Genomic DNA, 18,264 nt, shown 5'->3' on the forward strand with positions numbered 1-18,264 from the left:
GGATCCTGCGGGGTCCACAGATCCTGAGGTGTCAAGGCATTTACATCCCTGCACCAATTTAGGCATGCAAAATGCCCTTGCACACAACTCTGGGCGTTCAGCGCCAGGTTGGTGCCCATCTTTGGGCGTTCAACGCCCCTTTGCTGCCATTTCTGGCGTTGAACGCCAGAACCAAGCTTGTTCTGGGCGTTCAGCGCCAGGATGCTCCTATTCTGGGCGTTCAGCGCCAGAACTATGCTCTGTTCTGGCGTTTGAACGCCAGACAGATGCTCCTCCAGGGTGTGATTTTTCTTCTGCTGTTTTTTTTTTCCGTTTTTGATTTTTTTGTTTATTTTGTGACTCCACATGATCATGAACCTAAGAAAACATGAAAAACAATAAAAATAAGAATTAGATAAACATTGGGTTGCCTCCCAACAAGTGCTTCTTTAATGTCAATAGCTTGACAGTGGGCTCTCATGGAGCCTCACAGATGTGCAGAGCTTTGTTGAGACTCTCCAACACCAAACTTAGAGTTTGGATATGGGGGTTCAACACCAAACTTAGAGTTTGGTTGTGGCCTCCCAACACCAAACTTAGAGTTTGACTGTGGGGGCTCTGGTTGACTCTGCTTTGAGAGAAGCTTTTCAAGCTTCCTCTCCATGGTTGCAGAGGGAGATCCTTGAGTTTTGAATACAAGGGAGTTCTCATTCCATTGAAGGACTATTTCACCTCTGTCAACATCAATCACAGCTCTTGCTGTGGCCAGGAAAGGTCTTCCTAGGATGATGGATTCATCCTCTTCCTTTCCAGTATCCAGGACTATGAAATCAGTAGGTATGTAAAGGCCCTCAACCTTTACTAATACATCTTCTACTTGTCCATAAGCCTGTCTTCTTGAGCTGTCTGCCATCTCTAGTGAGATTTTAGCAGCTTGCACCCCATAGATTCCCAGTTTCTCTATTACAGAGAGGGGCATGAGGTTTATTCCTGAACCAAGGTCACACAGAGCCTTAAAGATCATAGTGCCTATGGTACAAGGTAATATGAACTTTCCAGGATCCTGTCTCTTCTGAGGCAATGTCAGTTGATCCAGATCACTTAGTTCATTGATGAACAAGGGAGGTTCAACTTCCCAAGTATTAATGCCAAATAATTTGGCATTCAGCTTCATGATTGCACCAAGAAACTTGGCAGTTTGCTCTTCAGTGACATCCTCATTCTCTTCAGAAGAGGAATACTCATCAGAGCTCATGAAGGGCATAAGGAGGTTCAATGGAAGCTCTATGGTCTCTAGATGAGCCTCAGAGTCCCTTGGTTCCCCAGAGGGAAGCTCCTTATTGATCACTGGACGTCCCTGGAGGTCTTCCTCCTTGGGAGTCACGTCCTCTCCTCTCCTCACAGGTTCGGCCAGGGCACTTATGTCAATGGCCTTGCACTCTCCTTTTGGATTCTCTTCTGTATTGCTTGGGAGAGTACTAGGAGGGATTTCAGTGATCCTTTTACTCAGCTGGCCCACTTGTGCTTCCAGATTTCTAATGGAAGACCTTGTTTCATTCATGAAACTTGCAGTGGCCTTAGATAGATCAGAGACTAGATTTGCTAAATTAGAAGCATTTTGTTCAGAGTTCTCTGTCTGTTGCTGAGTTGATGATGGAAAAGGTTTGCTATTGCTAAACCTGTTTCTTCCACCATTATTAAAGCCTTGTTGAGGCTTTTGATCCTTCCATGAGAAATTTGGATGATTTCTCCATGTTGAGTTATAGGTGTTTCCATAAGGTTCACCTAAGTAATTTACCTCTGCTATTGCAGGGTTCTCAGGATCATAAACTTCTTCTTCAGAAGAAGCCTCTTGAGTACTGTTGGATGCAGCTTGCATTCCATGCAGACTCTGTGAGATCATATTGACTTGCTGAGTCAATATTTTGTTCTGAGCCAATATGGCATTCAGAGTATCAACTTCAAGAACTCCCTTCTTCATAGGCGTCCCATTACTCACAGGATTCCTTTCAGAAGTGTACATGAACTGGTTATTAGCAACCATGTCAATGAGTTCTTGAGCTTCTGCAGGCGTTTTCTTTAGGTGAATGGATCCACTTGCAGAAGTGTCCAGTGACATCTTTGATAGCTCAGATAAACCATCATAGAATATATCCAGGATGGTCCATTCTGAAAGCATGTCAGAAGGACACTTTTTGGTCAACTGTTTGTATCTTTCCCAAGCTTCATAGAGAGATTCACCTTCTTTTTGTCTGAAGGTTTGAACATCAGCTCTAAGCTTGCTCAGCTTTTGAGGAGGAAAGTACTTGGCTAAGAAAGCCGTGACCAGCTTATCCCAAGAGTTCAGGCTGTCTTTGGGTTGAGAATCCAACCATAATCTAGCTCTGTCTCTTACAGCAAAAGGGAAAAGCATGAGCCTGTAGACTTCAGGATTTACTCCATTAGTCTTAACAGTATCACATATCTGCAAGAATTCAGTTAAGAACTGAAAAGGATCTTCAGATGGAAGTCCATGAAACTTGCAGTTCTGCTGCATCAGAGAAACTAATTGAGGTTTCAGCTCAAAGTTGTTTGCTCCAATGGCAGGAATGGAGATGCTTCTTCCATGTAAATTGGAATTAGGTGCAGTAAAGTCACCAAGCATCCTCCTTTCATTATTATTATTTTCGCCTGCCATCTCCTCTGCCTGTTCGAAAATTTCTGAAAGGTTATCTCTGGATTGTTGTATTTTAGCTTCTCTTAATTTTCTCTTCAGAGTCCTTTCAGGTTCTGGATCTGCTTCCACAAGAATGTTCTTATCCTTGCTCCTGCTCATATGACAAGGAAGAATGGCCAGAAAAATGATAATAATAATAGAGATCCTCTATACCACAGTATAGGGATCCCTTTGTGAGTAGAAGAAGAGGGGGAGATAAAGGATGTGATGTAAAGGAAGAAACACAACTGTGAGGATTGGAATGTGAGATGAGATGTTAGGACATGAATGAATAAATAGAATGAGATGGGGGAGGAATAATTTTCGAAAATTATTTTGAAAAAGAGTTAGTGATTTTTGAAAATTGGTTTTTGAAAATTAGTTAGTATTTTTCGAAAATTTTTGAATTCAAAAATAAAAATAAAAATAATTAGTTAATTAAAAAGAAATTTTTGAAAAAGGGAGAGATATTTTCGAAAATTAGAGAGAGAGAGAGTTAGTTAGGTAGTTTTGAAAAAGTTAAGAAACAAACAAAAAGTTAGTTAGTTAGTTGAAACAAATTTTGAAAAGATAAGAAGTTAGGAAGTTAGAAAAGATATTTTGAGAAGATATTTTTTTGAAAAAGATAAGATAAGTAGATATTTTTGAGAAGATATGATAGGAATTAGTTTTTGAAAAAGATTTGATTTTTTTTTAAAATCACAATTAATGACTTGATTCATAAGAAATCACAAGATATGATTCTAGAACTTAAAGTTTGAATCTTTCTTAACAAGCAAGTAACAAACTTCAAATTTTTGAATCAAAACATTAATTGTTTATGTTATTTTCGAAAATTATGATATAAAATAAGAAAAAGATTTTTGAAAATTATTTTTGGAATTTTCGAAAATAACCATGAATTTTGAAAAAGATTTGATTTTTGAAAAAGATTTTGAAAAAGATAAGATTTTCAAATTGAAAATTTGATTTGACTCATAAGAAACAACTTGATTTTAAAAATTTTTGAAAAAGTCAATCCAAATTTTCGAATTTGATGAGAGAAAAAGGGAAAGATATTTTTTTAATTTTTGAAATTTTTATGATGCAAGAGAAAAACACTAAAAATGATGCAATGCATGAAATTTTTAGATCAAAATGATGAATGCATGCATGAATGATATGAGTGTCAAGATGAACACCAAGAACACTTTGAATGTCATGATGAACATCAAGAACATATTTTTGAAAAATTTTTTTATGCAAAGAAAACATGCAGGACACCAAACTTAGAATTCTTTAATGCTTAGACATTAAGAATTCAAGAATGCATATGATAAACATGAAAAGACACAAAACAAAAAATCATCAAGATCAAACAAGAAGACTTACCAAGAACAACTTGAAGATCATGAAGAACACTTATGAATGCATGAAATTTTCGAAAAAATGCAAGATGCATATGCAAGTGACACCAAACTTATAATGTGACTCAAGACTCAAACAAGAAACACAAAATATTTTTGATTTTTATGATTTTCTAATTTTTTTGGATTTTTATTTTATATTTTTCGAAAATTATATGAAAAAGAAAAATAAGGATTCCAAAATTTTTAATATGAATTCCAGGAATCTTGCCATGTTAGTCTAAAGCTTCAGTCCAGGAATTAGACATGGCTCACTAGCCAGCCAAGCTTTCAATGAAAGCTTCAGTCCAAAACACTAGACATGGCCAATGGCCAGCCAAGCTTCAGCAGGTGATCGTGGATCAACAGCGGGTAGATCAAGAACAGTAGCAGGTGGATTAGCTCCAACTAGCTTGCTCTTGATAACCAATTGCAAGCCTCAGTCCAAATGAATTTAGACATGGCTTTACAGCCAGCCAGGCTGCAACATATAATTACATGGGCTGGAGTGATTAGTTGAATACCAATCCCAAAGTAGTTTGGGTATGGCTTTACAGCCAGATATGATTCAACATATTTCATGAAACACTAGAATTCATTCTTAAAAATTTTTTGAAGCCATAGAATAATTTATTTTTGAAAACATTTTTATAAATTTTTTTTTTTCGAAAACATATGAGAAAATTTTAGAAATATTTTTGAAAAATTTTTGAAAACAGAATAAAAAGAAAATTACCTAATCTGAGCAACAAGATGAACCGTCAGTTGTCCAAACTCAAACAATCCCCGGCAACGGCGCCAAAAACTTGGTGCACGAAATTGTGATCACATTAATGTAGTACTCTTTGTTAGAGTAACAATATATAATTGTATTGAATCCTCATTGTGGCTCTATGTATGTGTGGACACAACTTCGTTCAACTAACCAGCAAGTGTACTGGGTCGTCCAAGTAATAAACCTTACGTGAGTAAGGCTCGATCCCACAGAGATTGTTGGCTTGAAGCAAGCTATGGTCACCTTGTAAATCTCAGTCAGGCGGATTTAAACATGATACTTTATTAGATTAAAATAAACAATAAAAGGGATAGAGATACTTATGTAGATTCATTGGCAGGGATTTCAGATAAGCGAATGGAGATGCTTTTCGTTCCTTTGAACCTCTGCTTTCCTGCTATCTTCATCCAATCAGTCTTACTCCTTTCCATGGCTGGCTTTATGCAAGGGCATCACCGTTGTCAGTGGCTACATCCCTCCTCTCAGTGAATCATATGCTCACGCACCCTGTCACGGCACGGCTATTCATCTGTCGGTTCTCGATCATGCTGGAATAGGATTCACCCTCCTTTTGCGTCTGTCACTAACGCCCAACAATCGCGAGTTTGAAGCTTGTCACAGTCATTCAATCATTGAATCCTACTCAGAATACCACAGACAAGGTTTAGACCTTCCGGATTCTCTTGAATGCCGCCATCATTCTAGCTTACGCCACGAAGATTCTGGTTAGGAGATCTAAGAGATACTCATTCTAGCTTAATTCATGTAGAACAGAAGTGTTTGTCAGACACGCGTTCATAAGGGGGAAGGATGATGAGCGTCACACATAATCATCACCTTCATCACGTTCTTGGGTGCGAATGGTTATCTTAGAAGAGAAATAAGAAGAATTGAATAGAAAACAGTAGTACTTTGCATTAATCTTTGAGGAACAGCAGAGCTCCACACCTTAATCTATGGAGTGTAGAAACTCTACCATTGAAAATACATAAGTGAAAGGTCCAGGCATGGCCGAGATGGCCAGCCCCTCTGATCTAAGAACCAGGCGTCCAAAGATGCCTAATACAATAGTAAGAGGTCCTATTTATAATAAACTAGTCACTAGGGTTTACATGAGTAAGTAATTGATGCATAAATCCACTTCCGGGGCCCACTTGGTGTGTGCTTGGGCTTGGGCTTGAGTGTTACACGTGCAGAGGCCATTTGTGGAGTTGAACGCCAGTTTCTGTGCCAGTTTGGGCGTTCAACTCTGGTTTTGGATCCTTTTCTGGCGCTGGACGCCAGATTTGGGCAGAAGGCTGGCGTTGAACGCCAGTTTACGTCGTCAATTCTTTGCCAAAGTATGAACTATTATATATTGCTGGAAAGCCCTGGATGTCTACTTTCCAACGCAATTGGAAGCGCGCCATTTTGAGTTCTGTAGCTCCAGAAAATCCACTTTGAGTGCAGGGAGGTCAAAATCCAACAGCATCAGCAGTCCTTTTTCAACCTCTGAATCTGATTTCTGCTCAAGTCCCTCCATTTCAGCCAGAAAATACCTGAAATCACAGAAAAACACACAAACTCATAGTAAAGTCCAGAAATGTGAATTTAACATAAAAACTAATGAAAACATCCCTAAAAGTAACTAGATCCTACTAAAAACATACTAAAAACAATGTCAAAAAGTGTATAAATTATCCGCTCATCAGTGTTATGATGAGCGGATAATTTATACGCTTTTTGGCATTGTTTTTAGTATGTTTTTAGTAGAATCTAGTTACTTTTAGGGATGTTTTCATTAGTTTTTATGTTAAATTCATATTTCTGGACTTTACTATGAGTTTGTGTGTTTTTCTGTGATTTCAGGTATTTTCTGGCTGAAATTGAGGGACTTGAGCAAAAATCAGATTCAGGGGTTGAAGAAGGACTGCTGATGCTGTTGGATTCTGACCTCCCTTCACTCAAAGTAGATTTTTTGGAGCTACAGAACTCAAAATGGCGCGCTTCCAATTGCGTTAGAAATTAGACATCCAGGGCTTTCCAGCAATATATAATATTTCATACTTTGGCCGAGTTTAGATGACATAAAAGGGCGTTGAACACCAGTTCTACGCTGCTATCTGGAGTTAAACGCCAGAAACACGTCACAAGCAAGAGTTGAACGCCAGAAATACGTTACAAACTGGCGTTCAACTCCAAGATTGACCTCTACACATGTAACATTCAAGCTCAGCCCAAGCACACACCAAGTGGGCCCCGAAAGTGGATTTATGCATCAATTACTTACTTCTGTAAACCCTAGTAACTAGTTTAGTATAAATAGGACTTTTTACTATTGTATTAGACATCTTTTGATCATTTTTTAGATCTCTAGACCTCCATGGGAGGCTGGCCACTCGGCCATGCTTACCCTCTATTCACTTATGTATTTTCAACGGTAGAGTTTCTACACTCCATAGATTAAGGTGTGAAGCTCTGCTGTTCCTCATGAATTAATGCAAAGTACTACTGTTTTTCTATTCAATTCAACTTATTCCGCTTCTAAGATATTCATTCGCACTTCAACATGAATGTGATGAACGTGACAATCATCATCATTCCCTATGAACGCGTGCCTGACAACCACTTCCGTTCTACCTTTGATTGAATGATTATCTCTTGGATCTCTTAATCAGAATCTTCGTGGTATAAGCTAGATTGATGGCGGCATTCATGAGAGTCCGGAAAGTCTAAACCTTGTCTGTGGTATTCCGAGTAGGACTCTGGGATTGAATGACTGTGACGAACTTCAAACTCGCGAGTGCTGGGCGTAGTGACAGACGCAAAAGGAAGGTGAATCCTATTCCAGTATGATCGAGAACCTCAGATGATTAGCCGTGCTGTGACAGAGCATTTGGACCATTTTCACAAGAGGATGGGATGCAGCCATTGACAAGGGTGATGCCTCTAGACGATTAGCCATGCAGTGATAGCGCATCGGACCATTTTCCAGAGAGGATAAAAAGTAGCCATTGACAACGGTGATGTCCTTACATAAAGCCATCCATGGAAAGGAGTAAGACTGATTGGATGAAGACAGCAGGAAAGCAGAGGTTCAGAGGAACGAAAGCATCTCTATACACTTATCTGAAATTCTCACCAATGATATACATAAGTGTTTCTATCCTTATTTTCTATCTATTTATTATTTATGTTCGAAAACTCCATAACTATTTTATATCCGCCTGACTGAGATTTATAAGGTGACCATAGCTTGCTTCAAGCCGACAATCTCCGTGGGATCGACCCTTACTCACGTAAGGTTTTATTACTTGGACGACCCAGTGCACTTGCTGGTTAGTTGTATCGAAGTTGTGAATGTAAAACAATTTATTAAGACGTGCGTACAGAGTTTTTGACGCCGTTGCCTGAGATCACAATTTCGTGCACCAGTTAGCTACCAGGACTTGTCGGGTTGGCTTTATAACCGACAGATGAGACTCATCAACCATTAGGACAGGCATTCATCATATGCATATTATGTGAATTGTTTGGAATTGCCTAATTGACTGCATATTACCTGCTAATTGTCTAAATGTCCTATCTGCTTCCTATTTGTATATCTTCTTGTCTGATATAATTGTGTTTGCCATATTATGTTACTGCTGGTGGTTGGGAGGACTACAGGAATTGGAAAGGAGAATGTTAGTTAGACTGAAGATCTTTAGTCAGTTGTCATTTATGGTTTAGTCTGTTTATAAGCTTTGATTTATCTATTGAAAGTTCTAGGATTGCTTTCGGCTTTTCCAGGACATTACATGTTAGATATGTGGGCACTGTTACCATACTGAGAACCTCCGGTTCTCACCCATGCGAATTTTGTGGTTTTCAGATGCAGGACGTGAGGCTTCTCGCTGAGGCATTATGAAGACTTCTGGATAAGCGAAGATCCTTGTTTCTTAGGACTTTATTTGGGTTTTATGTCGATAGTTACTATCTCTACTAAATAATGTATATATACTATTTTGACTCCTCTTAGAGGTTGTTTTGGAGAACAGGTTTTTGTTAGCTTGTCCTTGGGGCTTCCCTTGGGTTTCCTACTTTATGTTTATATTTATATACTCTTATGCTCGGATCGGTTATCTTTGCAACCGGATCTTGAGTTTTGGATATTTGTGTTTTTGGCACTCTTTGTATATGGTTTCACGTTAGTCTATCCTTTACCTGTTTCATTACGTTATCGATCGGAGGGTTGCGCTTTTCTATTTAACGGTTTTGATTTACCCCTTTTTCTTCAAAGGCTCCTAGTTATAATCGTTCTTCACAATACTATATGTACTAAATTTTATTTTTAGAGGTCGTAATACCTCGTCACCTCTGTCTTATGACTTAAGCATAAGGCTCTGTGTGGTAGGATGTTACAAGGGGGAGAGAGCCAGGGATGAGAGGGAGAGTGAGAGAGGAAATGCATGAAAGAGGACTGTAACACCCTAAGTTTTAGCACCTCATGACCGTACTAAAAGTTCGAGCGCTACTTATCTCTTTTTCTTTAGTTTCCTACTATATTTATTTAATATCGAGCCTCTACACGTTAACTTGTCGATAGTTTTTTAAGAAAAAATGAAATTCCTTTTATTTTGACATATACTTCAAGCTCAACTATGTTAGATAAACATATACTCACACAATTACTATTAATACTTAATAATTATTCATACAAGACTCAAATACAAACCTACCCCCTCTGTAAAAATATAACACTTTAAAACATCAAGGGCGAGGCGAACATAAAATCTAAGATTAAACAAAAAATTGAAAATACGATTATAAAAGTTTCAAAGGTTTGTAGCACTTGCTTACTAAGCTAGGGGCAGGCCATCTATTCCTGCTTTACTTTCTTCAAAGAAGCCTTAGGACCCGCTGCCGGTGAGACACGAATTAAAGAAGGAAAGAGTCGGGTTCATACCAAATATTCACATAGACCTTTTTTAGACCCTGTTGAGTCGGGAATAAAACCACACTTTGCTCATAGACGCAACAGCTGGGCATGAGATGTTCTCATTCATGGATGAGTATAGAAAGGAGACCTCCCCATGATTCCTACTCCTAAACCGTACCTAGATTCTTCAACACCGACCTCAAGAGAATCCGGGGAAAGCTCCATATCAAAAGAAGCTTGACCGGTAGCCTTTCTGTTCTCTATTTCTCGAGGCGAGGTAGAGTGTTCATTCCACGAGCCTTCTGACGAGGATACGCCAGAGTATATATATATTTGCGGATTAGTCGCGGCTCCTCACCAAGAGCTTCTTGAACCTGTCGTTGCAACAGAAGATCTGTAGGGGGTGAGAATGTCGTCCTCGTATGTTCTCAGTAGGGGAAGTGAATGCTATAAAAGTAATGAACGAAATGCGAATAATTTACTTTACTCAGTAAAACTATTCTTTTATCAAGAATTTGAAAATACTTTTAAATTTTACTTTAGACAATTAATTGCTTTCTTTTAAAATTTCTGAACTTAAAATAAAACTCATTTACAACATCAATTCTTAATCTCTTCAATACATAAACTAATAGTATCAGAGATTGAATTGAACACACAAGCACGTCAGGATAAGACAACCGGCACAATCACAAAGAAAATACAACAAGAAAAACATAACCATAACACAAATGCGCAAACAATATGATGCATGTCTGTCCTAAGTAGGTCATGAGCTCATGCGTCGGTTGTCTACCCGCAACCCAACGTTACTCGGGGCGAACCCAAATATGATTTCTTTACCGTGTCAGTTAGGCATAATTATCATCATGGGCGAACCCATGTCAGTCAGGATATATTGGCATCACGGTAAGAAACAGGCTATCAGTTAGGCGAACATTCTCGCATTAGCAATTTCAGGCTATCAGTTAGGCGGACACTTTCGCATTAGCAATTTGGCACAAAGGCCCATTCAATCAAGCAATAAGCTATCAGTTAGGCGGACATTCCCGCATTAGCAATATTAGGCTATCAGTCAGGTGGGTACTTCCACATTAGCACTTTTCATTCTCTTTCTCGGTATTATGCCTCCACATAAGCAATTACATACACACACCTCCGTATCACCTACATTATTAAACGTACCTCCGCATCACCGCTTAATTACACCTACCTCCGCATCACCAAATAATCAATCACTCTTATCTCCACATCACCTCATAGGTATACCTTCTATCTTAGTATTAAAACCTTTAATTTAAGACCCAAACTTCTTTAACTTTTAATCAAGATAATGATCATCTTCTTAATAAATTAAACTCAATTCCTAACTTAAAACAAAACCTTTTCTTAATGGATTGAAATTAAAACATTATACTTTTTTTAATAAATCGTACTGAAAACAAGTCTTTTTTTAATAAATCAAAATCAATTAATATGATTTTTAAATCAAATTTTCTTTTAAATAATGCTTTAAACAAGCCTCGGAATTTTATAAAAATTTCTACAACACTTTCTCTAAAATTTGGACTTTGCCACCCTTCAAAGGTCCTTACCAAACCATCTTTAATTCTCAAAAACCCTTCTTGATAATTCAAACAAATCAAATTCAATATTATAAAGCCATTTTCAATTCTCAAAGATCACTTCCAATAAATCAAATTTTTAATATAAAAATCCTTTTCTCAATTATAAGTAAATATGTAAACCAAATCTTTTTTTGACATAGAGTTATTTATCAAAAAAAGCTTGTAAATCAGGTTTCCAAAATAAAATTACTTTTTCGTATATTTTTACAAGAATTTGGACAGAATCTCTTCTTAAAAATAGACTTCACCACCTTCAGAGCTCCCTCACTTCCATCATTCCTTAACTTAACTCAATTCAAACCAGTACTCAATTCATACATCATTTTACCAAAGCATGCACATAATTTATTCACAGCCACAGTTTCGACAATTCTCAAACATTCAGAAAACCAAACACATATTCATCAAATTCAATTATTTTTACAATCAGAAATCCAACACAAATTGGTCATTCAACCAATTCAGGTACTTATAAATTATTTACAATTACTCATTAAACTTTTGAGCATTCATGAATTAAAAACTTATAATTTTAAAAACGAACCCTTTATCTTTGTACGAAATTAAAATTAACGAAAATTTTGAAAAAACTTTCTGACCGAACTGCTGAAGAGAAAAACGTCAGTAATCGCCGGTACTTCCTAAAACTCCAATTAACCAAATTTATGGGAAGAATAGTTATGTCACCGTCAATTTTTATTGGACAAAAGTAATGCCAACGTATAAAAAAAATTGATACAAATATTTTTAATAGATTAAATTTTTTATTGGAGTTACAGATTACAAAAAATCAAGATCGGAAGTCATGGAGATTTTCACGGTTTTTTCTCCCTCACTCTCGGTTACTTCCTTCTCCTATCTCTTCATATTAGTTCGGTGGTGATAAGAAAACTAATGAAGGATGGATAGGTGCTTAATGAAACAAAAGCAATAGGTGTCACATTATATATATATATATATATATATATATATATATATATATATATATATATATATATATATATATGTGAACAAGCCACGTTTGGCTTTTCTTGATTTTTGTTTCTTTAATGGCTTAAGCCAAAGAAAAGAATCAAGGAAATTAATATTAAATAATAATAATCAAAGTGTCATACGTTAATAACATGAAGGTGGCATGTGTCCTCATTGTATATGTATTTATATATGCATATAAAACTACATTTAGTTTCCATTTCACTTTGTTCCTTTGGCTTCGGCCAAATAAAGAAACTAATAATAATAATAATAACTATAATTTTTTTTATCTTTTTAAAGATATCTCATTATAATAGAAATTATTTAAAAATTTTAATAAATTTTAAATTTAAAGTATTATAAAATTTAATTTAATTACTTTAAAGAAAATAATTTTTTTAAATAAAATTATTAACAAATATAATAAATCGTAAATCACTCATCATTTAATTTTCAAAAATTCAGAGTCTTACAAGAATCGAAAGAGTGAGAGACGATAGTGAAGAAGGAGCTCAACTGTCCAGGGATAGAGAAAGAGGCTATGTTTCAAATCCTAATCCAGTGATTTAGTATTTATATTATGCTTCAAAATGACTAAAATAACCTTTACAAAAAAAAGATTGATATCCCGCCCTGCCTTGTCCCGCCAAAGGCCGCATGTTTTAAAGTTTGGCGAGTCCAAAATGTCGCGCCCAACCCGACTTTTTTGGCGATTTGGCCGAGCGATTTCAATCTATTTTGCCACCGCTAGAGAAAACTCTAACCAAACCGATTTTCTTAAAAAACTCTAAATAAAACCACCTCCTCTAAATGACCAAAACCAGCCGCAGCCACCAGTAACCATAACTCCCACTAGCCCTCTCTCCAGTCTCCAATCTTCTGAGCTCTTTCTGCCTCTCAGCGCCAAAAACTCCTCTTACAGCGTCGAATCTCACTGCATTAAAACTCCTCCCTCTTCTCCACCATCGATGCCACCGAACAACACCATTGTGGCAACACAACCCTTTCCTCTTCCTCTCATTCTCCCTTCATCGTACCACCTCTCTCTCTCTCTCTCTCTCTCTCTCTCTCTCTCTCTCTCCACAGCTCCACACACCACCTCTCTAGCAGCACGCCATCTCCTCTACGCACCAGCAGCATGCCATCGTCTTCCATGAATAGCAGCCACTGTATTCCTCCACGAACAATAGCAGCACACACCTTCTCTCTCCGTTGTCCTCAATGCATGAAATTAACAACAGTACGCACCGGACACCGTTGTCCTGTACTCAGCTCAGCCACTCTCTATCTGTATCATCAACTCCTCAAGAATGGAGCCTCCAAGTTAGATTGGTTCAATTTTTTATTTAATTTATGTTCAACCTATTTTGTCGTTGATTTTTTGTTGTTGATTATTGTTCAACCTATCGAGTATTTATTGTTGATTTTTAAAATTGTTAGTAATTTTATTTTGTTGTGCTTCTGCTTTGGTTTTTATGATTTTTTGTTTACGATTCTGGTTTTTATTCTATTTTTATGATTATGTGAATTGTGATAATTATGCAGTTTGATATCAATTCAAGTGAGAGCATTAGCGACATAGAATGAGAAATAGGAGTTGTTGCTACTCTTCTAAATGAATCTACAAGTGTAAGATTCCTAATTGCATTGCCTGCTGCACCAACTCCTCGTAAAAACACAAGAAAGCTTGCTAATAGAGACCGAGGAAAGAGGCGGGCAATTGAAGAAGCTCCTGTTGATGACACCACTGGTACTAAAACTGAGACCGACGAAGGTAAGAGAAAGTCTTATAGACCTAGGTCTTGGACATGAGATCACTTTTCTAAAGATGAAACTAGTAATTCACAGTACTCTAAAGTTAAATGCAATTGGTGTGGGACTAGTTATGCTTGTGATATACATAAAAATAGCACCAGTAATATAAAAAACCATTTGTTGTCGCAGTGCAAATAGTTTTCTAAGAAGGCATTAAAATCCTACTAAAAATATTATTTGTTTTCAATACATTATAAAAGATGATGGAAAAGAGATAGATAGTTCACTTTCTGTTATGTGTTTTAATATTGATCTTTATAGACAAGCCCTTACTAGAATGATTATTGTGGATGAATTTCCTTTTTCACATGTTGAGGAGGAGGACTTTTGTTATTATATGAGTTGTGTGTAACCCAAGTTTTCACTTCCTGAAAGGAGAACAGTTGCTAGGAATTGTTGGAAGCTTTATTATTATTGTTGTTATTATGTATTTGCCTTTTGATTTCTGGGTTGTTTGCTTAAACATGTTTTGCTATTTTGTTGGAGAGGACATCAAAACGTGGCTGTCTTTTGCTGAAAAAATTAAGGAAAATTAGTTTTTATCTTTTGTTGTGTTGACTATTAAACCTTTCATGACTTTAATTGTCGTATTGTAATTTCTTTTGTCGTCGAACTTTTTATGTTAAGACTTTTGGACATTAAACATATTTTTGAAAAAATTTAAAAACGTAGAAAAAAATATTTTGTCTTTTTATTTAAAGAAAGAAAGGACAAAAATACACCTGAAAGTTTACACGCTAGACACGATTACACTTGAATCATTTAATGAGTCACGCGTGCACAGTATTTATTCACTCCGACAAACACATTCATCCTTCCAGCTATCGGCGTGTGGCTTCGTTAGTTTAAGTGGACACGTAGGGGTCTTTGGTCCTTGCTGGAAATGTGTCAGAATAAATCATTTAATTTTATGTTTAAATTATTAAAGAAAATGAAATAAAAATCCTCCATTGAAATATGAAGAGTCAAGGTCGTTTGTTGTTCATTGTAAAAGAGTTTGCACGTTGAGAGAGTTAGAAAGCCCTAGCAGAGAGGCAATGTCATTGCGGTGAAGACCTCGCTCGATTGAATGTTAGAGGAGTTCTTTGCTAGTTTACTTAAAGAAGGCAACTCATGCCACAACCGTGACGATCACGTACTAAAGATAGCGACGGTCAAAAGGTACAAACTTTTCTATTTCCGACTATGCCGATTATGATTGAAAATGCTGTTAGATTTTTGTTTAGTTACAACTTAGTGATTGTTTATAAAAATGAGGGTTTTCTGGGTTTAGTAGTTATTATAAGAGTTTTATTTTTTTTGTAGATGTCAAGTCACATCACACTCGTGTATCACCATAGGGGAATGTTGAAGAGAAATTCAAACAGGGTTTTAGTATACAGTGAAGGTCAAGTGTCATTAATACCTAGAGTCAATGTCGATATGCTAAACCTTTTTTTCATGGAGGGCTTATTCAAGGACTTGGGATATATGCATTGGAAGGATTTTTATTGGGAAAAGCCTGATGTACGGGGTGGTATTGCTCTTAAGCTACTTAGGCTTGATAGGGATGTGGTGAACATGTATGAGGATGCAATTAGAAATGATGATAGGGTGGTACATATGTATTGGGAGTACACTATAGACATTCCAACTGAGGTTGAGGTGGTTGACTAGATGCAGAAAAGGTATCTACCTCCAAAATCGAACCATCCAATGTGAATGCAAATACCGTAACACAAATCACCTCGTGGGAGGACGAAGAAGAGGGCACAAAAGACTCTAACACCAGTCAAGATTCTGAGACCAAAAAAACTAACAAACACAGTAGGCCAAAATTCATCCCAAACATCCTTAACTTCAACAAGAAGAACCAACCAAAGGGAAAGACAACCAAAAATCCAATCTGATATAGCCATTGGAGCCCAATTCCAGTCTAAACCAAACCCACCTACAGCCCAAGCCTAACCCAAACAAGTTAATTCACCACCTTTGGCCCAAGCCCAACCCACACAAACTGATCCACTACCTGTGGCCCAAGCACAAACTACACAAACTGAACCACCACCACAGTCTAAATCTGGCACTCAACCACAATCCAAAGTTGCAGAAAATAAGGTCCCTACCTAGGAATCAAGAGGAAAGCAAAAGAACAGAAGAGCTTCTTACAAGAGACCAACTCCGAGTGGACAAACCTTTGTGCAAAGAGGCAAGGGTGAAGATCTTAAGATATTTGTCCCTCGTCTAAGGAGTGAGTCTTTAGAAAGTGATGATGATGACTCTGACCCAGATTGCCATCAATATGAGTTTAGGGAGTTGTACAGCCCTTATTCCTCATATTGTGATAGTGACTATGAGGCAGAACGCACTGTTTGGCCTCAAGAAAATCCGAATGCTGCTTTCGGGTCAGTACATTTAGAGTTTCGGATGGAATTTGATCCTATGGACTAATTCAAAAGAGCAGTTAAGAAGTTCAATATACAAATTGGAAGGAGTATCATGTTTAGCTGAGTGGAGCCTATGAAGTCCAAGGCAATTTGTTGTGATGCCAAATGTCCTTGGACTATCTATTATTCAAGTTATAATGAACCAAAGAGCTTTCAAGTAAAAATATTTGTGAACTAACATGTTTGTGTAAGAGGCCATACCAACAAATCAGCTGATAGAAAGTGGGTTTTTGAACAGTTAGAGGAGAAGTTAAGGGACCAAAGGGACTTTAAAACTGCTAAAGCTGAGGCATGGTTTAGGAGAGAGTTTAATGTCACCATTAACTACAAGAAGATACAGAGAGTAATGAATAAGGCAATGGAGAATATTGAGAGCTCGGAGAGGGAATAGTATGCTGAGTTAAGAGATTACATCCTTGCCCTATTGACAGCTAACCCAGGAGCAACTATTGACATGGACACAACCCCTATGCCTGATTCCCTCCCGATTTTCAAGAGAGTTTATATATGTTTTGATGATTGCAAACAAAGATTCATACAAGGCTGCAGACCATTTATTGGACTGGATGTGACATTCTTAAAAAGGTATTATGGTGGACAGTTGCTTACAGCAGTGGAGTAAAATGCTAATAATAAAATCTTTCCCATTGCGTATGCAGTTGTTGACTCAGAGACAAGAGATAATTGGAGATAGTTTCTAAAACTCCTGCATCATGATTTGAAAAACTATAGGGTGCATGGTTGGAACTTCATGAGTGACCAACAGAAGGTAATTACTCACATCCTTCTTTGAATATGCATTGTTTCTTGGTTCATTTGGCAAATTGTTGTTGTTGACTGTTGTTGTTTGTGTGTTTGTATGGTCTCATACCAGCCATGGTGCAGGTTATGCCCTAAGTCCATCATCATTATTGTGCAATGCATATTTGGGGTAACTTTACTAAAAGGTGGAAGGATAAGCAGTTGAAAGGAGCAGTCTGGAAATGTTGTAGAGCCACCAATGTTCATGAGTTTGAGGCTGCAATGATGAGGTTAAAGCAAATCAACAATGCTGCCTGGGAATATTTAGATAGACTTGACCCAAAAACTTGGACAAAGGCACATTTTAATGAGTGGCCAAAGGTGGAAAATGTGACTAACAACAACTGTGAGACATTCAACGGAAAGATTCTGAAATACAAAGGCAAGCTAATCATCACAATGTTACAAGAGATCAGAGTGCACATCATGAGGGTTATGGCAAGAAACAAAAAGTCTCTTAGTGGCTATATTAGTTTAGTTGCACCAAGACAGCTTAGTAGGCTTGAGAAAGAAAAGAAAGAAAGCAACAAATGGACTCCCACATGGGCAGGTGATGACAATGGAGAAATATATGAGGTTGAGAAGTATCCTACTAAAGTAACTGTGGACTTAGGAAATCAGAAGTACACCTGTAGATTTTGGCAGCTCACAGACTTGTCTTGTATGCATGCTTATGCAGCACTTGCTCTGAGAGGTCGTAAGACGAAAGATCAGATTCATAACTGGCTGAAAATGGCAGCATATAATACAACATATCGACATAACATCAACCCTGTACCAAGTAAAGAATTTTGGGATAAGGCTGAAGGATATCCCCCACTGCCTCCTCATTACAAGACCCTCTATTGGCAGACCAACAAAAAAGAGAAGAAAGGAGAAAAATGA

General features: G+C 37.3%; 1 protein-coding gene across 1 annotated transcript; it reads left to right on the top strand.

Moving 5' to 3' along the window:
- The first annotated feature begins 17,496 nt into the window (after positions 1 to 17,496).
- On the top strand, positions 17,497 to 18,264 carry LOC148543936 (uncharacterized). The gene has a single exon (XM_088498787.1). It carries the CDS (start codon positions 17,497 to 17,499, stop codon positions 18,262 to 18,264), a length of 768 nt encoding a protein of 255 aa, XP_088354913.1.

The sequence above is a fragment of the Arachis ipaensis genome, chromosome B9 (assembly GCF_059453495.1).
Source record: "Arachis ipaensis isolate K30076 ecotype BB chromosome B9, ASM5945349v1, whole genome shotgun sequence".
Lineage (NCBI taxonomy): Eukaryota > Viridiplantae > Streptophyta > Magnoliopsida > Fabales > Fabaceae > Arachis > Arachis ipaensis.

What these genes read in the sequence shown, in the direction of transcription:
- LOC148543936 (XM_088498787.1), top strand. Translation starts at nt 17,497, where the DNA reads ATGCATATTTGGGGTAACTTTACTAAAAGGTGGAAGGATAAGCAGTTG.